This window comes from Varroa destructor, unplaced genomic scaffold (assembly GCF_002443255.2).
Source record: "Varroa destructor unplaced genomic scaffold, Vdes_3.0 BEIS01000001.1, whole genome shotgun sequence".
NCBI classification, from domain to species: Eukaryota; Metazoa; Arthropoda; class Arachnida; order Mesostigmata; family Varroidae; genus Varroa; species Varroa destructor.
This window is the reverse complement of record NW_019211454.1, coordinates 34,523,825-34,544,589: the sequence shown is the minus strand read 5'-3', so window position 1 is coordinate 34,544,589 and position 20,765 is coordinate 34,523,825. Positions and strand designations below refer to the sequence as shown.

General features: G+C 40.5%; 2 protein-coding genes across 2 annotated transcripts; one reads left to right on the top strand and one right to left on the bottom strand.

Annotated features, from left to right (window-relative positions):
* Window positions 1-878: 878 nt before the first annotated feature.
* LOC111243155 (uncharacterized) lies at window positions 879-3,246 on the top strand. The gene is made up of 2 exons (XM_022788280.2): window positions 879-1,110; window positions 1,349-3,246. The coding sequence occupies exons 1-2, from the start codon at window positions 1,006-1,008 to the stop codon at window positions 1,646-1,648; spliced, it is 405 nt and encodes a 134-aa protein (XP_022644015.1). The 5' UTR covers window positions 879-1,005; the 3' UTR covers window positions 1,649-3,246.
* Window positions 3,247-9,307: 6,061 nt separating this feature from the next.
* On the bottom strand, window positions 9,308-10,599 carry LOC111253215 (uncharacterized). Its single transcript, XM_022812331.2, has 2 exons — window positions 10,390-10,599; window positions 9,308-10,261 (listed from the first exon to the last, which is right to left on the bottom strand). The coding sequence occupies exons 1-2, from the start codon at window positions 10,528-10,530 to the stop codon at window positions 9,902-9,904; spliced, it is 501 nt and encodes a 166-aa protein (XP_022668066.1). The 5' UTR covers window positions 10,531-10,599; the 3' UTR covers window positions 9,308-9,901.
* Between the last annotated feature and the right edge of the window lie 10,166 nt (window positions 10,600-20,765).

The window sequence follows — 20,765 nt, the reverse complement described above, 5'->3', positions numbered from 1 at the left end:
GTATGAAAGTTACACTGATAATCAAGCCATCTTACAAACGTCCAATCGTATATTGTGTTTCCCTATATGTAATGGTTTATGTTTCTCGAAAACACGGTTTCTGTGATGATTTGCATTAGGAGTATATGTAATACAAATAAAACTATGGGGTGCAGTAACGTCACTTGTCTGGCCGCATTCAACCAGGGATCAGTCGTTACGCAATGCACGTAGCTGAGTTTCTATCAAACAAAGAAGTTCCGACACGTGTACGTAGGCGTCCAAACGAATAATTGATAAAATTAAACAGGTATGTTTCTTCGGGCTAACGTCAAGTCTTGTCTACTGGTTCAACTTCCAACCAGTGCTTAAATGCCACGTACGTAGCATAAACGTGCCATCGACGCTATAGATTGCGCGGTTAAGAAATGCTGTCGCTAATAGCGACGTAGTACGGACGCTTCCTTGCGCGCAGGGTTTCTTCGTCCTTCGAAAACGACGCGTTACCATCGAATGCCGTCATCCATCCCTTAATGTGTTTTCATTTTTTTTTTTAAATAAAACCAGAGCTTTGGTGTGTTATTTCAACGCATCTATGATTGACACTTTAACGCTAGTTGGATGTTAATCAGGCTTTCTCCATGAACCCAGACGGACACTTTACTTGGGCTGGTCTAACGTAGCCATTCCTCGAGTCGTGCTTGCCGAATACCACTATGGCCCCCGTTGGGCAACCAAGCTTTGGCAGTTTCGTCGTGATGCCTCTTACTTTTCGCTGCAGATCATGTAGTTTTTGGAGCTTTCCCTCGACTGCATCAGACGATTCCAAGCTGGATTCGCTGCTTCCCTTTAACATGGATGGACTAATATATGTCTATATAAAGCGAATCAAGATTTCTGGATCTGTAGTCAGTATAGTGACAGATCAGCACAGTGGCAAAAGCTGTTCGTAGAAAACTTCAGGCTCCCTGAAGTACTGTCCTCGTTCGTCGTGCTCGTTGTGTAATCTGATTGCTCGTTTACGCCATGAAGTTCTTGACTGTTGTTACATTGGCCGTGTTTACCACTTGTGTAATCGATGGATTCCTAGTCAAAAAACTTAAAGAAAAAAAAGAAGACCAAAAGGCCAAGGTTCGTGCAGATACCGTACCCTGTAGGAATCGGTAATTATATTGCTGTTGCCCGTAGTGTTTAGACTGCGACTTGGGAGTCGGATGTGCAAATGTAATACTAATATATAATCCGGTACTAAATTCTAATTTTTATTCAGTCTAATTCCCCAAGGAACGGCAAGAATTTAGAACTCACTTTTACGCACCGATGTTTGTCAGCCTTTTTCTCTTTTATTCTTATGGTGTCCCATTTGCAGAAGCTTAGCATACAGCCAGTGATCATGCCGCTGATCGTCGACCACCATGCACCCGTGTATGTGCCCCCTCCGCCCATACCAGCACCCGTTGTGGTCGCACAGCCGCCCGCACGAGTGATCGTAGCTCCTCAGCCTCCTGCTCCCATCGTGATCAACCGCCCACCCGTCGCGCCCTTTGTTCACGCACCGGTCGTAGCTCCACCCGTAGTTGCACCGGTGGGAGCTTTGCCACCTGTACCACTTGCTCACCCCGCAGCAGCACCTGCATTAATTTTGCCCCATGGCCCAAAATTGGGATAATCTTGTCGCCATATAGTGGCATGTATTAATCAAAGTTCAATCAAGAAATAGATTGCCCGGATATCCACATCTATGACCATTTGTCCGTTGGCAACGCTTGACCTCTAGTTAGCAGTAAACTAGTTTCCGCCAATTTCGCCTAGTCCGTACGCCTAGCTGCATCGATATTATGGTTTACCCTTCTATGAAATAGACTGTGCCATATGTTGACATTCGGTAGCGTTCTGCGTAAAAGATATAGCAGGAAGTACTGTTTACGTGTATCTAGTCCTCAGTCTCTTATTTGTCTGTACATTGCTGTATATATGTTACATGTCACTTTAAATAGCGTTTTTAGATGTTCGTGCCGTACATAAAAAACCGAAAAAATCTGTGCTTGTGATCTATATATCAATAGCCCATGAGAACTTGTGAGTTTGTATAAATAAATCCTGTGTCATCGATTAGCCCAGTGGTTTTGGTTTAGCTCGCTAAGCGTGTGTAAAAGGTTTCTCAGAAACAGAGTCGAATTATTATTAAATGGCATATTTACGTTACAAGAGCTATAATGGAGCACATTTAATATATATACGTACAGAGAGAGAGAGGAGAGAGAACTTTGCTATGAGAGGCTTCAGAATCGAGCAGGTGTTCTATTAAACCTAAATGGCTTCTATATTGGGTCCGTTATCTTTTTTTTAATGAAAGTCCTTATTTATTTATTAAAGTGTACAGTGTAATAGCCGACATGATAATCCACCACGGTTTTGCGCCGTATAATGGTACAGACGTGTTGAACTTATCACTCAGATGGTTTAAAATAACTTTTCTATATTTCATTATATGTATTTGAATAAATATGTAAATCTTTTTTTGCCAAAGATGTATTTTTGCCTTCGAACAAACTAAGAGAGTTGATGCTCAGTGTTTAAACTATAGAAAAGAGAAGGTTTTTGCTACAGCACTTTGAACGGGCAGGGATTGTTCGTCGACAAAGGATAGGACTAACCTCAAGGCTTTACCTAATTATGTTTGATTATAAAACAACGTCTATATATAGGACATAATTTAATCGAAAACGGACAATACAGCATACTCAGCATTTTCTCCGTGATAATAATTTAAACGATGTGAATCAATGTATTTTTGTATATAATATAGTAAAACCTGACCAACGACATCTATCCCTTTGATTTTTTTTTCTGTTCAGACAACCGGCCCTCTTTCGCCCCCTTGTAGTAATGCTTAAAGGAACCGTCTGTACACGACGTTCTATGGCAGGCAATCTGGAAAGAGAGATTAAAAGAAGAAATGACAATATTTACCGCTTTTTGGCTCGATTACACGGGTTTTTAGACGCCCGAATTCGAACCTAGAATAACTTTGTGTGCCCCCGGTCAGAAGGCAGCCGAGTTACTATTGCATCATCCTGGGGGACATGCTCAAGTATATGCCTATTGTAGCGAATGCAAATAATGCGCCATTTGTGAAGATCTTGTCGATAAATAAATTCGATTTATTTAAAAAATACAGCTTATCATCTCATAATTAGATCATTCATAGGTTTTTCGTCACAAAAAGCATCTGTACTGCACGAAAAAATATCCGAATATATAAATTAAACACTTTAGAGTGAAATTATGTTTTTATCTTTCATTAAGGAAAAGTTAAATATCATGTACAGATCAGTAACGTTTCACAATTTCATAATTTAGTTACTCTTGATTTAATCATATGCGTCACAAAGTCATAGGAGAGAACAAGATCTTGTCAAGGAATGACAAGGAACTTATGTACAATCGACAAATGCGCTGAGTATGATAATTTTTTATAATATTTTATGTTGACAACACATAAATGCTACACAATTTTCCAATGCGATCATTGGTTTATATCCGTGTGTGTTATATATATATATATATATAACAGATCACTAGAACTTCTCGCGTAGTTTTTTTCACAAAGGCAGCATTTAATAGATAAATAGATATTATCAATGAGGGCATGGTGTTCCGGCAGGTTTTTGTAAATGATTCCAGGTTACCTAAAAATGACTAAAATGTGCAACAACTCTTTTCTATGCTATAATACTATTCTATGTCAATTATTTCATTTTCAATTCCGAAGTATAACGACTCACGACAAAAGCCACGTCACGTTCGTAATTCGTAAGAAACGTCTCATTTACATAGGGATTGTAAGGAAGATGCTCCAATGGCCTTAAAGCTGTCCTAGTTCGTGGAAGCCAATGTGTCGACCCATGTCAAATTCGTCTATGTGGTGAGGCCTATCATACACAACGACCGTGCTCTTTTCGATCGGGGCGAGTTGCGGCACCATAGGCGAACCCAATACAGGCATTGGCATCATGACCATCATTGGCTTCTTTTCAGATTTCTTCGATTGAAGCGCTTCGTACAGGACAAAATCGACAGCAGCCTTCTTAGCCTTCTTCAGTAGAAATGCGTGCGATAAATCGGACAAAATCACTGTAGACAAAACCAGTCCGGCTAAAAGCAGTGACATCTTGGCCTGTGAACTGCGGCAGATTCGATGCTCTCTAGAGTTGAAAAACATTTTTTTTTTGGAGTCTGATGCTATGGGCTGAATTACTCGCGAATGTTGCACAGCAGAAGATCAGATTTCTGATGGATGGCTTTTCTACTGACCCGCTAAATATCTGAATCCTTTACGGTGGCATTGAATAGTGGAAGGGGGCAACAGGCCTTCTGCGGGGGAAAACGCTGGCCCTTGAGCTAACAGTGCGTAAATGCTATTCACCCATGACTAGATGGATTGCTGTAGAATATCAGAATTCCCTACAAGTATCTAACAAGCTTAATCAACTGGTATTTGTTGGCTACCAGAGGTCACCACTGAAATTTCACAGATAAATGACCCAAGTGCTAAGTACAACTACTATTCATTGAGACTTGTCCATAACTTAGCCTTTTGGGTTATAGGACAACAGCGGCAAAACCTCTGCTGAGCAGGAAATATGAGAACATAAAATCACTCACAAAAAAATCGTACGTGCATCAGAACGATAGTGCTGCGATTTAGACAACGATTAGGCACGCCAACTCCTACAAGCGCATAGAATAGAATCAATGGTACGATACGTTTGGATAGAACGCCATATTTGTCCGAAAATGGCCGACCGCTGAAAGTGAAGAATGCGCGTCCACGACCAGCAGACAGGGCGCGGTACAATTCCGTTTTCCATATGGTAAACGAACCGTTATCATGCAGTTACAATTGACTACTTTGACGGTGGCAGGTACGTTCCGTCTTGCATAGGCAAAACTAACTTTCCGATGAATGAAAAGTAAAATGGCCAATAAATTTTATTAAAAGAACGTCGCATTCAATTTAATATCTTTCTAGCTGTGCAGTAAATCAACTGCTTCATAAGTGTTAGCTTGTAGAATAAATAGTAACATGTGTGGAAATATATTGTTGCCTAATATAGAATTGGTCTGAGTTCTACGTCCACTCCCAATTCTAGGCATTGCTTCAAACCAATAGCCCGCAGCCTGAAACAAAGTACGTACGACCGATTTTCGACCTAAACATCCTTAAGCGTCCCTAAGTTTAGTGAGTTAGTGCATTACGACTATGACGTATGACGGGGGCCTTACTTTAGTTTAAACGTTCACCAATTTATATATGTCGATTTCGTTGCTTAACATTTACCAAAATCAATTGATACATTTACGTATAGCGACTTTTATACGAACCGTTATTGTCATTGAAACAAAATCAATAAATTGCTGCTTAAAGAAGCCGCTAGCCTGATGGGAAATTAGGTATCACTGACACAATTTGCTTACGTTTCCCTTGAAACATGAAATTCTAATGTGATCTAATCAAGAGATAGAAAAAGGAGGCTTTCACTGTATTGCGGCATTAGGTCAAGCCAGTAAATTATGGCCGAGTGTCATCTTCATGTTTAGGTATTGGGGGAAAAATTGCGGCAGTGACGATTTCCTAGTCCTTGTAAAATTGAATCGCTCACTTTCCCGGTTGCATAGAAGGCTCACAGCCACATCTAAACCTAGAAAAATAATATCAACAAACCCAACTAAAAAACAATAAATCTACGAACGAACGGCTATGGCTTTGTACTAATTCGGGTTAATTACAAACTAGGCATACGATGAAAGATTGGAGAATAAATAGGCCAGAGAACCGCAACAGTTTTGCTGCATAGTCCTGAGAACATAGGAGAAGGGAGACCCTGTCATTACGTTACTAAATACAGCCAACAACAACTTCTTGTTCGGCTTTTAACGCAAAATGGCAGCAACCTCTACATCTGTTGTTGAAAACGTATTCATCAACTGCGATCATATGCTACTATCTATCATACATAACACCAAACATCATGAACCGCATCTATATGGGACACAGTTACGTAAGATACACATCGTCGTAAACCCTATCAGGTAAGCAATAAGTGCTAACATCAGCTTACCCATTACACATGACAGGGAGCAGGTCCATGCGGTGGGGAGCGCCTTCAATGATGATGATGATGATATTTTGTTTTACAGGACCAAGGGCGGGCGCAGGTGTTGGAGGCGGCACGGGCATCATTGTCTTCGGCTCAAGTTTTTTTTCTTAGGTTCCTTTGGTTGAAGTGCTTTAAATAGGCCAGTCGTCTTTTTGAGAACTCTTGGACAAGCTTAGAAATAAAATGGCCGCCAAATTTAGCGGCAGCCGAGACGCGATCCAAGTAGATCGTGTACACAAGCCATAGGACAACATCTCAGCTGTGTTATCAGTGTGAATGGACGTCTGCTAATCAGCACTGTTGGGCTATTCATGTGAAACTTGTACATATATAAAAAGCCGTATTCAATGAGCCATCAAGGAGCCAATGGCTTTAACCTTAAAGCTTTAAGTATGACTAGAATTTCTGGAAAAAGCGTCAATTTTGTTTACAATTTCTGCGATGCGCAGAAATCGTAGCTTTATAAGCAGCAACCGATGAATAAGAATACGATCATTGTCAACATTATAATATGGGTAAGCTTGCGGTTGATGCTAAGCAAACGAGCGAAATACGTACGGCTTTAAAAGTCGTTTGTCGTTCTACTGCACATAAAGTTTTCGCTTTTTGAGATATAGTGAAAGATAACTCCCATTTCAATTGTCATATTATAGCAATGAAAGGTAAGCGGTTGTGTTGGATATTAGGAAGTTCAATTGAAAATTCAGCACGAAACCCTAAATGTAGATGCACCCTTATTATACATTTCTATCTCCCTGGAAAAATGTTTGCAAATAGATGCTATAAAAATCAAGCAACTTTGAAAAGTTGCAAGTTCCTCACGAACTGATTGGGCTTTATTATAGGTAACCTGATAAATAAAATACAGTAACTAAACGAGGTGGTTTAAGAGTCGTAAGCTACCAATTCAGAGCTGATATACCACTTTGTCTAACAATAAATGAACCATTTTAGGTTTTGCCTTATCGATAATCGCCGATGATTCACGTTCTTGGCAAGAAACAGGGTTTCTGCTACGCATAGATAACATTTTTATTACAGTCTATTGCAATCTTGAGCTTTCTACTCGGATAGCGTGAGTCTATGTATTAAGCTCATTGTGAGTTTTGCCAAAAGTTCTAGCACAAGATTAGAAAATAAAATCAATCGCATAAGCATTTTGCGTACGTTGCGGAATGCCCTTGGAAGACAGACACTGGCTAAACACAGTAAAACACAGAAATTAACAGATGGTTCAAACGTTTCGAAGACTCAAAGTCCATCAAAGATGGTCGCTAGGTTCGAAGGTCTGTGACAGCAATCACGAACGAGAACCCGCTGCTACTCATGCTTCTTTTCGACCATCGTTCGTCATAAGTTCCTGTCGTCTAGCTGCCAAGAAGATCTCCAAGGACTACTAGAAAATAATTTTAAGAAGGCTATGCAAGTATGTTTAACGTGGGAGAACAGAACGTGTGGCACGACAAGACCTACTACAACAATGTACCCGTCCACACTTTAGAGAAGTCGCCCAAATTTTTTAGTAAAAATTTCGACATGTGTATATGTGTGTGAAGGTATTGCTCGCACCCCCGTATTTACCAGACCTAGCCTCCAGCGACTTTCTCCTATTTCAAAAACTAAAGAAACGTGTGGAAAAGAAGCGCTCCGGGACGATGGAAGAAATAATAAAAAAAAATCGCCGACCCGAAAATCGAATTTGAAAAATGTTTCGAAGATTGAAGAAAGCGGTAGCTTAAGTGTTGCATCGGTCGAAAATTGATTTGGAGGAAACTACCCAAATTGGTACTATTAAACAAACGCTTATCAAAGCCAATCATTATGATACTTCCTGTCGATAGGTCAGACGCATAATTCTAGATAAATACGATATTTGTCTAAATTTAGTTGTTAGTCAGCATTTAGTATTAGCGTTGGTACGAAGCATCGCTGCTTCCCTCGGCCCCTCGGGTGGTGCATAAATGGAATGATTGCCATTTCTTAAAGCCATTCTCGAGTTAATTTTATTCGAGTGCCCTCTTTAGTACGAAGAGGAACGTGTAGTTACAAAGGCTCAAGCCTGTGGACTACAAAACAGTTTCAGCCTTGTAGTTCCCTCGTAGAAATTTGATAACGAATAGGCACTTTAGCCGACAGGCAATTATTATGTGCTTATTTTCGGTATGGTAAAGAAACCATTGAAAAACATAGTGATTAAATTTCTTAATTTACCCTGACAATCTTTGTTCTAAAAGTCTGTGTTAAAAAAATGTCGATTTATTAACTTTGATCTTCCTGCGCCCTGTTGGCAAAGTTGGAACAGTTAAAAAAAAAACCTCCAACTTTAAAGCAAACGTTCTAATATACGAACGCATGTTTGGATATCCAAAAAATAATCAAATGTGTATAATTTTGTCGAAAATGGCTTTGTATATTTTTGGGCCTAAGCTTACCTTGGCAATGGGAATCATCACAACAATTGGACTTTGCTAACTATCACAGTAAAGTGGGTTAATTATAGTTCATAGGTAAATCAGTTGTAGAAGATTTTAACATTAACTACCTTATCGACTTCTTCCTAATGAACGTGACCACTTTGTTTAACCTGTTAGCAAGAGAAAGAAACGAATCCACGATCCGTGGATCAAAAAAGTAACAGGATGCTTTTAGCCTTCCGACATTTCTAACTGAAGTTGTTTCTGTACGGTATGTGGGATCATCTTCTCGTCTGTTTCCAGTGTGTTTTATGAACGCAGCCGAAAAATACCCATTTTGTCCGGCACTAAATTATCCAGGTACGATTCAGTTTTGTATTAAGAGACCCTAGTACGGGCTATGCCATGTAGTTCTTAATGAAGCCGCTATTTAATTCCGTTTCGCTCACTTCGAAGTAATGAAACAACTGAAAATTCGATACTTGAACAAAGATCGAATTTTCAGATGCGATCAAGATTTATGCCTTTTTTATGTCTTACTAAAACAAGTCAATGTAAGCACTTCGGTATATACCGACCTGGATGGATGAACAGTATTGTACATAGCGGAAATTCTCTAAAAAAATAGTGGAAATTGTCGAGAGGAGATCTAACTAGCACTTTTTCAAGGTTATACAATAAGATGATCTGAATGGTTGGAACAATTTTTGCTGTGCATGCAAATTTTTTGTCACAAAACCATAATTAAAACAAATTTATAATTTATTTATCATTTGTTCATAATATGTACAACACAGACATAGGTGTTATCACTAATACACATCAGTAAACGCGTCGGGCACTGTTTGCGTTTCTCGTTGCAGACATATAACCCACGCCACGCTGACAGCACAAGGTAGTAGCACGCTTGGTACACCTGTCGACAGTTTTGGCATGACATAATCCGTGTTCGCCTATAATATGGTAGGAAACCTATCTGCCGGTGTCAGTAGGGGCATTTCCATGTTCGACATAACCTGATTCCATCTGCGTATCTAATAGTGTAGTTCTGAAATGATTTTAATCTGGGGATCTACCGTTTGTTGTCTACAATCTACCATCTATAAAGGTTTCGGTACTCATTGGTAGGCAAAGTGCATAAACACTATATACTTATAGGCGACATTGAATTACTACATATCGGTGTATGCACTGAGGTATCGTTTCGATAGGTGTAGACAGAGCCAACGATTATGCGTTAAGATATTAGAAATCTATTGATTACCTGCTACGCATTTCCACTTGACGCTTTAAATAAAAGGAAGCGCGTAGAGCAATCGACTTTTCTCTAAGTAGCAAGTTTATCTAGTGTATGTGAATATTGCGGGGAATAGCGCGCAGACGTCTGTGTTCAAGGGCATGTACAGCGGCTAGTACTTGCTGATCAGAGGGCTCCGACGGCAGTTGCGACGGCATCATCATTTGACCATTGACTGGGCGGGCATCTGCACCTTTCATCATTTTCATCATGTCGGGCATACTCATCATTGAGGCAGGGGTCTTCATCTCCATAACAGGTTCATTCATCTCGGGCTTTTTGTCCATTGATGCCATCATCATAGCCATCATTGCAGCTGACGGGAACTTGTCATCCATCATTGGAGTCATGGGTTCCATCATGTTCATCAGTGGCATCGGCATCATGATTCCAACCATCTGAGGAGGCTGTGAGCGAAAAAATAATAAAATACCGTTGTAATAGAAAGGGTAAGTTGACCAAATGTCCGGGTCAGCTAAGGTGAAATCAGATTCACTTCTTATATCGAGTTGTAATACCATTTGTGATAACTTACCTTGGGCTCGAGAGCTTTAACAAGGGCGTATCCTCCCAGTGCTTTCGTAGCTTTCTTCAAAACGAACCCTCGTGTTGAGAAAGTAAAAAGTACTAAAAGCAGTGCAACAATCACCGCTGGTATACCACCTAAGCCTTTCATGCTTAGTGCAGTTAATAAGGCGGCAGCGATGTTGGGTAGATCCTTGAAGACCGAGGAACTAATGTCTTGGCTACGGTTACGACCCACTTTTAAATATTCGATTGAACGTTGACTATTCTGCAGTGTTATTGGGGAAGGGTAAATGCTCTAAGATTTTTCGGGCCAACGCCGCTAGTCTGCATGATACGCTTGTGCGCCGTTTAGGAATCTCCCTTGATGTCTCATTCGTTGTCGATCATCAAATTCCGTCACAAATGGATGAATTTTGCTTGGCTTACGTTTTTTAGCTCCCCTTCTATAGGATCAGTGATGCAATACGTAATGGAAGTCAACTCTGCCTGTATTGATTACCATCATTCGAAATCACATATCGTAAAAACATCACACACGAGCAGTTGGAAAACACACGTCGCTTCTTAATAAGCATGGTACGTGGACGTGTTGCCGCCAAAACAATCTTCGGTGAACACCGTCAATGGTTAGAATTTCAAAATACCGACAAATCAATATCTTTGACAGAAACCTATTTTGCCACTTCATGATAACAAGACTACATACGCTATGTTTCATCAAGGCCTAGAATAGATGATCTTTTAACAAAGGACAAGCGTTCCTAGACTGTTTTTCTCGCCAGTGTCGCCGTTGGGCAGCGATGATGGCTCCCAGCAAGAAACGAAGTCTATCTGTCTAACCACGGCCGGATTCGAACCTAGACCACAACGTATCGTTAAAATTAGCAAGAAAGTACGTTATAAACTAAATTATCACGGCGACTACTTGAGATACCCTATTGAAATTTTGCTCTCCGGTAGCACATTCGTACGATTCAAGCGTACGTCACGATGTTGATACTTATTAATGATCACATACATTTTATTGGAACGTGCTCATAAATCGGAATTGCTCTCTCCGTCGTAAGTAATGATGTTTTAGAGAATGTCAACTAAACACTTCGCTAAAACCTATCTGGACCTTTTCTTTTCTTCATTTCTATGCCAACTGTCATTGATCGAAAAGGAATATAATTAATTATAACTAGACGTTTCATCCTAACACAGACGCTACTTCGTATGATGCAGCTGCTTATGTGGTCGTATATGTAAATAGCTAGGAAATCGGAGCCTGACATGATTGTTTTCCCTGTGTTTTCATAAAAGTTGCTTTCAATTTAATGGTGCGGGTAAATGCTTCGTTTTGCTGAGTGAGATTCGTACGCTGAAGGATAGAATTCTTCAAAGGGGCTGAAACGGACATCACAACTATTGCTCTAGTAGTAGCTAGCATTATTATCTGCCATCTTGGCTTGATGCTCAACCGTTGAAGTTAAGCGTCCGTAAACTCCAGATGGGTAGGGAAACTGTGTTGCTCAAATTCTGCTTCGTCTCAAGTGCGTTCGCCCGCAGCCGGATTCGTTCGGGTAGCTCGACGCGGCAATCGCCACCTTTCCTACCGAGGCTCGCTTCGAGGCAGAGAAAATTCTCAAAAAAATAGGTCGCAAGATGAGTTTGTTTGCCTTCTAGGTCCTTCCTAAAAATAGGCTAAATATTTAACAATAATATTTCCGACTCTGCCACTGTAGCCTCCCAAACCTTCGCGCCTCTCATTTCCAACTTCTCTGGCCGCCACCATCGCTCTCATCGTGATTGGTAGCGGCAGGAGTTGAACAGCCGAAAAGCTACTAGATAGAGCCCTATACAGGACACCCACCCACTCACTCACGGCACAGTACGGGTTAAAGGACTATGGAGGAAGAGGAGACCGAGGTTGTGGCAGGAAAATCGTAAGACATTTGTGAACGCCGATTCACCCAACGTTCACTAGTGCGCTAGCGGCGCTTCTATTGTTTGCTTCGCTTATTGGTGCAGTAGCTGCTGTCTAGCAAGGCGGACTGAACAAGCGTTGGTGCGGACAGCTGCCTCTGTGGGTGTCTCTTTTGTGTCGCCGTCATCGTCGTTGTTGCTGCCGTCACTGGTGGCAACGGTAAAACTCCATGAAGCCAAGACTATTTCACTTTGGTTTCGTCTCTTCTATCTGTATATGTCTCTCTGCTGCAATTTTGCTGCCGCTGCGGCCTTTCGTTTTCTCCCGGTATCCTGATCCTGATGACTTGGTTGTTCTGATTGTCGGCCTCGCTCTGCTTCCAGCATCTATTGCCCTGTACTGTATGTCTACATAGCTCTTCACCGCCGTTCTCTTTTTTCTTGCACACTCCCACCACGCACTCACTAGTTTGCCTGCCTGCCTGCCTGCCTGCTTCGTTCGTTCTCGAAACACTAAGCCTGCTATCACGCTACTCTTACGGTGTTGTGATCTGCTTCGGCGAAAACGACGAGAAGCTGAACGGAGCGCAGCTAGCAGTTCACCGAGAGAAAATGCGGGAAGTCGACGGAGAGTGACTGCGGGTGGGCTGGACTGGAACCGCCCGTTGTTGTTGGTCGAAATAAAGGGATCGTGCCATAAGGATCGCGTAGAGGGATCGACGCCTAGGAGAAAAGTGGGAGCCGCTGATAGAGTCTTGTTCTGGAGCTGCCGTATCGGTAAGAACTGGAGCAGAGCGGGAGAACCGGACGGCAACGAGCCGAGGTAACTAGAGGGGACCAAGCGCCGAGGAAATACTGGAGAGGGGTTGGGGAGAGGATCAACAGAGGCAGTTTCAAAATGCCGTAAACTCTGCTGGCGAGAAGATGCTATAACAACGGTAATACTGCCAGCTCCTTTCTGAGATGGTGCAACGATCGATAGGTTGAAGAAATCGGTCGGAAGATTTATTCTTAACCATTGATACATAAAGGTATACGCTATGTGTATAACGTTTGTACAATGAACTTCAACTAGCCCGTATCAACAATTTGGCGTTAACAAGTAGCTTTTTTGAAGCCATCTGAAAGACTTCTAATTGTTTCTAGAGCAAATAATGTTTACAAGCGGTAGGACCATAGCGTGCTTCTATACTTCGTGACGCAATGAGAAACCGTTCAATATTTGAACGCTTCCAGGATAGCCAGTTTGTCAAGTATTTATTGTGATACTGTATCTAGTACTTTGAAATAAATTATCAAAGAAATTGATTTAATAGAAGACAGCAACCTTCGGTTGAGATTAGGAAGCTCGTTAACCGTTTAGGTAAGTTAAAGCTACAGGAAATTGAGTTCCGGATGCCTCGTGGAGGTTTCGAGGTCAATTTTGTGTTCTTTTTTTCTTTCCTTCATTCTTGTATTTCTTCTGAAATTTGTTGACGTGTTGCAATCTGAAATCATTTTCAGACAATAGGCCAAAAAAAATCGCATAGTATTGCCATTAACGGACAATTGGTCTCGCATACGCTGAAGACAACGTAGCTTTCCGACCGCCACTGAACGTGTCACCTATTCCTAAACACTTCACATAGCCGCAGTTTCAAATAGATATTTATTGAACGGGTTTTTCTATTAAAGTTTGCGGGCCACGATTGAAGTTTGCTGGAAAAGCAAGAAAATCGTGGTCGCCAACGGGACGGATCTATTTTAGCGTGAGTTTAGAATCCCTCCATCAAAGTCTTCTTTCTACAGGTACCACGGCTAAATCGACTTGTTAGAGCGAATCTGCCTATAACCGGTTGGACTATAATGAGATATACATAACCTAAATGCGCCCTTATTTCTAAAAGACAACTTACTTATACGATAACAAGCAAAAAAATCACAGCATATAAAAAACCTGTGGTGTTCTATACATTTAACCGTAATGTATGTGCTATTGTGAAATCGACCGAGCGATTTATTGCAAACGTCCAGGGCCAGATAGACCCAACTGTTATAGTTCGCTTCGACCGATTCCATAATGTCTATTGAATTGTTTAGAAAATTTTGTTAATATTCTATACAATTTTGTTAATATTCTATATATATTCTGCGTTAGAGCTTATTTTCGATAAAATCTATTTACTTTCATTTTAAGGCCTTGTTGTAAATGTGTTTGAAATCGAAGTGCTTTTAGTTAAGCTGGTTTGGTTGACGTTTCGATTGACCTGAACGACACGGATCCAATCTCATCGCGGCACCTACAACAGGTGTTTTGACGCTCGTATGGCCAGAATCTCTTGTCCGGCGTCTATTCCAGTGTCTGTATGCCATCCAAGGTGCATCGTGGCCCTAACATTTCGCTGCGACCGATATGGCGCCTGGAGGGTATATAAGAATTCGACTGAGACGTTCATCAAATCAAAAGGTACGGCCTACCACAAAGCGCGAATGTCTATGTGACTGGAAAAAAGCAAAGAGTTGGACGTACTTCCTAAGCGTAATCACTGGTCCCTACGCCTACAGGACTCCTTACGCCAGTGTCGAGATCCACTGTTGTACGAATACAGCTATCGCATTTCTACCGTGACGTTATTTCCAGTCTTCGTAGGTAACCAATAATCTTTATCAAGAGACATTTTAACGTCTACCAGGATGCAAGACCCAAAATTCCAGAACGCGATATTGGCCGAAGGATCTCGAATCAGGTCGACTATTCTATATCTATTCTGATAGGATATGGGGCGTTTTTGCGTGAGTATAGTCGATCCTATTAGCGGAAATAAGTACATAAGTAAATAAATAAACGCAGTAACCGATCCCGATCGTAGATATGCAGAGGGCGACTCGGACAGGGCAATGGTTTCATTCAGCGTTCTTGGAAACTTAATGAACTAAGTTAATTAACTAACGTAATACGACAGGTCTAAAAATAGCAACACTTACTGATATATCTCTGTGACGCTTACTGACTAATCCGATAAGTCTAACGAATTTACAATCTTTGGCATAGTATTTACTAGATCAGGTGGAACCATCAGCGTTTGATAGACATTTGTACAGACTCGGTGTTAAAAAAAATGTAATTTTCACAAGCATCAAATAGAAGTTATACGTTCTACTTGATGACCCCTGCAGAGATGTACCTTTTTGTCTATGGCTACCTTTTGATGATTTAATTGATAGTGTATGTTTTCTAATATGCCTTAGTTATTTGGCTGTAACAAGCTCTGGCGAATTCCAGTCGCCCGAAATGGGTTTCAATCATAGTTCAAGCGTTTCTAGAAATGTCTAGAAGAGCAGCCAGTTCAGAAATACACCGAGTTTAGCCTAAATCACCTCGGACCATTTGACTAATTCAAATTAGAATATCGCTATAAAAATATAAATTGTAATTCTTTGAATACCTCTCCTGAAAAGAAGCTCTGGGCATGAAAGCACCGACTGCAAACAAATTATGAGATCAGTAACTGGCGTTAAAAAACATTTTGAATTAAAAACAAGAAATGCACATGCTATCAAACAAATGGTCTGGTTCCTTTAAAAACTAGAAGCTCTTAGTACCCGAATTGGCCTACACGAATCTAAGTACACGCTATACTGTTTCGCAATACTACAGTCTATCGAAGCCCAACGTTTTTGCTGCAAGATACCTGTCTTAAACATACAGGCGAACTGTGACACCTCGCGATTAACTGCTACTGGACAGATAATTAGCGAATTTTGTCCTATGAAGACCTTGTTAGTCGCTTGAAAGTTTCTTTTTTTTTGTTTTTTCAAATTATTTAGATAGTATCATGGGAAGAAATCCTGATTTTCAGAGCAAAAAAACATCAAGCTTTATATTATCTAGGGGTTTTAGATGAGATCTCAAGACATCTTTTCTTTTGTTGTTACCTATTATAAATTTATTATAAATTACATTTAGGAGGAACATAGTGGGTTTCTCGCGGGCTGTAATAATAAACTTTGTTGGGTCGATCAGCGTGAATTTCCTAAAATGACAGAAATACAAAGGTAGCGATTAGATTTGCCTAGTTAGGTTGTCGGCACTTATGTCGTGTCGATACCATTGAAACCATTTTGTTGTAGGGTAGCGTAAAAAGGCTGTGACGGAACCCGAGGCAACTTCATGAATGAAACAAATATACATATATTGAAATAGTTTTCCTATCTAAATGCTGTTAGCAGTAGATGAATCTAAGAGCCGTTCAGTTGGGGTAAAGCAAATGTACCTATCTCGAAAATCTATATAAACTAGTCTGTTAGTGTCCATATCAGCGTTAGCAGGTGGGCCTACTGTTTATTTGTGATGAAGTATACTTATGATGAAACAGAAGAGCAAGCCTTAGATAATCAGGTCAAGATAGGCATGCCTAAAAGAGCATGTTAAACTATGCTATTCTAACTGGCACGATTTTACATGATGCTACACGCTTAAGCATTAGAATATTCACAGATTGATATAGTTGCGAATTCTATTATACATATATATATATATATAAGCAGTATATAAGTATATAAAAGGCGGTAATGAGCAATCATCATTGCTTATTCAGGGACCTCGACTGAGCTGAGTAGCGAGTAGAATCCCTTCACAAAGAAACTGACCCACTTGTTGGAACCGAAATTTATTGGCGACATGTTTAGAGACTGCATCATCTATAACTATAGTTACCGAAAAATCACGAGACCGCGGCTGGCGATGATATCGGGACTCGGGGTAGTCATTCCTTTCTAAATCTGATGAATGGAAAAATACATACAAATATAGGACTTATTGTAAATTAAAATAGGGCATCGGCGGTAATCGAAAGGCGAAACCTTCCTGCGTCTCGGTAGAATATATTATGTTAATCAAGTACTTGCTCCTACTTATAAGTACCATTGCGAACTGCTTCGGTTGCGCCACATATCTCATGTTTGGGCGTAATGGTTGAAAAGCCAAAGGGGTTGCAAGTGGGCGCTTTCGAATGCGTTGCTGGACTATGGACCTGTATATTCCGTTTGCATTAAGCATCCAACCATATCATTGCCATCGTTGTAATATTAGTGTAAAAAATAGAAAGATGCAAAATGGAGACGTTGATAGCAGATGGTATAGACCATGCGCTTCGCTATTTCCGGCACACGAAACGGCAATAGTTGGTATAACCTGATTTCCGATGGCAATAGGTAAGCCGGGTAAGAATAAAACGGTGCACACACTATACCTCTTGAGGGAAATCAGTGACTCTAAAATTTATAGTCCTTTAGCTAGTGTCAAGCACGATTGTAGAAATGGTACAACGATCACACTGGGAGTAAAACTCATTCGCGACGTCACCGATTCTCATTGTAGACTAGTAGTTTTCCTCAAATGGCATCTAAACGTTTACCAAAATATTACGGCAGAAGTTCCGGTGAGAAATGATAGCCCTCGGATTACGAATCAAGTGGCTCAAGTTCTCGACACGTTTCTCGGATAGAATGTTGAGCGTTACGCCGTTGGTGAAACGATCCTGAGGGAGAAATAACTTACGATGCAATAACCTCCGTTCTACATATTTGTCCTTCGCTCATGATAAGAAATGGCTTCGACATTTCTAGGATACGGTGTACCATTTAGATGTGGATATCAAATAAAAATTACCATTAAAAAAACTAGCGATAACAATGCCGAAACCGCTGTTTCCGCAAAAGAATAGTTATAATGAAATCTGGGAAAGTGGGCTTGTAGCAACCCAGAAGTAGGTTTACCCGTTATGTAGAATGTATATTTTCTTTTGCTGCTGAAGCACTTTTTGTGCCAATACCCTATTAAGTTCTATTCACCGAAGTGCAATTATTATAAAGGCCTTAGCTCGTCGGCAAGCCTTCGCAGGCCTTGTCAGTAACTATAATTTTAATGGAAACTTGAGGATATGCTATGAAATTTACAAGATATGCGAGATGATTGCTTACAGGTATATTGCTTTGATACCTTCCAACCTGTCTCCTCTTACTAATTTAAGTATTCGCGAGAAGATTTACTCAATTATATAGACCCCTTCAACTTCAGCAAACACTTGTATGTGGATTTTGGTTTTTATGTTTTTCAACGATTTTATTACGACTCCATATCATTGTAAGGTGCCCTATCGTGAGTAAACATTTCTACTCAAGAAGATGTTCTAATAGTGAGCGGGTAATTTTCTGAACAACGAAGTTCACTTGGTGCTATGCGGTAGTACGTACTGTATCAGTATGCAATGGCAAACTGTTCCGCGACTCATCTGATCTGATTTGAAGAAGTTCGGGAGCGCTTCAGTCAATCCGTTGCAGTGCTCATGAAATCTCCAGGGTCTGCATAGAAATCTGAAGTAGCCCTACGCAGATTTCAGATTTGACTTCTTATGACGTATTCGATCTCCTCTCATTTGTGTAATTATAGCGAAATATTTCACTAACGATAGTTACGTCATTTGATGAACGGTACGCAGTGAACTGTAAATACGTAAGACGGTAAAACCGACCAACATGATCGATCTTAACCTGTTACTTATAGGCATATGTTGAAATTATTGCTTGTACATTAGTCAGACGACCTGTGTTGATAATACCGCTCAGTTAAATGGGATAGATAGAAAAATTGAAATAGCTTGTTTAAGTATTATAAAGCTTGCGGGTAATTCAACATTATTGAAAAACAATTTGGTTTCGACTTAACAATAAAAGTAATAAATATAAATATTAGATTGTAGACAATTGAGTAGGCGAACAAACTATTTCTAGGTTCTAGGTTTATAAGACTACGTTTATACCATATATAGATGATGATTATATTAGCAATAATGTTCAACTTATTGATATCGGACAACGTCTGCGTTCGCCCTAAGACCTGTGTATTTTTTGAAGAAATTTCAACGCATTTACCGTACCTGTTGTGAACAAAATTTGGAGGCACGAAAAAGTCAAAAACCAGTCGACACAAATTCTCTGGAAACATAATTAAGATAACAATAGCTCCTTAAAAAACCTCTACGTTCGCTTGGTAGGTCCGTTAAATAGGTATGATACTTTCAAATAACGATAGACCTAAAGCTTCAAGTAAGGGTCTATTTTTTGGCGACATTTCCCAAATAAGCGTAATTTGCCTATATTTTCAGTTTGCGGCAAAGGTTTAATTGATAGTAAATGGGAAACGACTCCACCCGTAATAATGCAGATACGAAACTGATACCTAAACACATTGCATTGATGTGCCGGAAAAAAAAGGAAAAGCCGGAAAGTTATACCCTTAAACTGGAAAAATTGTATTAAAATTGAACAAAAAAAAATTTCGCTCTCTGGAAGTCTGGGTGGCAATAGGCCTAATTCGCGGATTTTAGCCAGGCGAAGCTTGATGGCAGTCTCAACGTTTGCTAATGGCTACATGTGTCAACACCTAACAAATATTAGAATATTACTTGTGCGACAGGTTGACGAAAATCAAGTAGTTCGCACCTATGTTAAGGCACAATCAACTATCCTCTATCGTAACCTATTTTTTGTGCCTCTGTTGCAGCTGGTTAGAGGCCGACTGCCGTAACTAGCTTTGGAATTGATGCAGAAATAGCCACCGCGTCTCAGATCATACTTATCTGCAGAGGTCGACGATAGAGAAGTCAATCGAACATGTCAGATTGAAATAGCATAAGACTGTATCCTGGAAAATTTACCTGCAGCTTCGTTATGGAAATCTCAATCATTACCTAAGGGCAGTATAATCCTGTATTTGTTCAGGCTGTGAAATTGATATTGAAAGCCAGGCAAATAAATTATCGGGTAACACATCGTCTATCGCTACTCGTGCTTTTCTCCCGGATATCTATGCTCATTTATATAGATCGCGCGCTTAGATTATGAGGACAGCCCTTTCCTCCTATCGGATGATGTCAACTAAAAGGTCATCGTGTTTGTGCACGCAGCCGCCGATAACCTGAACTTGTCTATCGAATTGGCTTGCCGCAATATATAGGTGAAAAATATTACAACGATCATTGCCTATAGCTAACACAAATATAGCGGTAGAACATTTGTTAATTGAAAAATGTTACACCATAGACAACGTATACTAGGTTACGGCTGATCCACCGTTGCAGGCTACGGTCGGTCACTTCGGGGCGTAAACTAACTGGCTACGACCTCATCTGTCAGACGTATTCGCCGTCGTCTTTGTATGGAATTAATTGGTCGGTCGTAGTGGTAGAAACAGACACGATTTGATGTTTCGCAATTGTTGCGCGAATACTGCTGCCGCTGGTACTATTCGTTGACAGTGAAGGAAACGGAAGCCTTCATCGGGTATCGTACCGTTGCGTTCGTGGACCGCGAATCACCACAGTGATAGGCATAGAACTGAAACCGGAAAGTGAAGCTGCGCGTCCTTTCCATTTGTAACCGGGGTGATGGTGGCCAGCCTATGCAAATATTATCAACGTTGCCGTAAGCATCGAT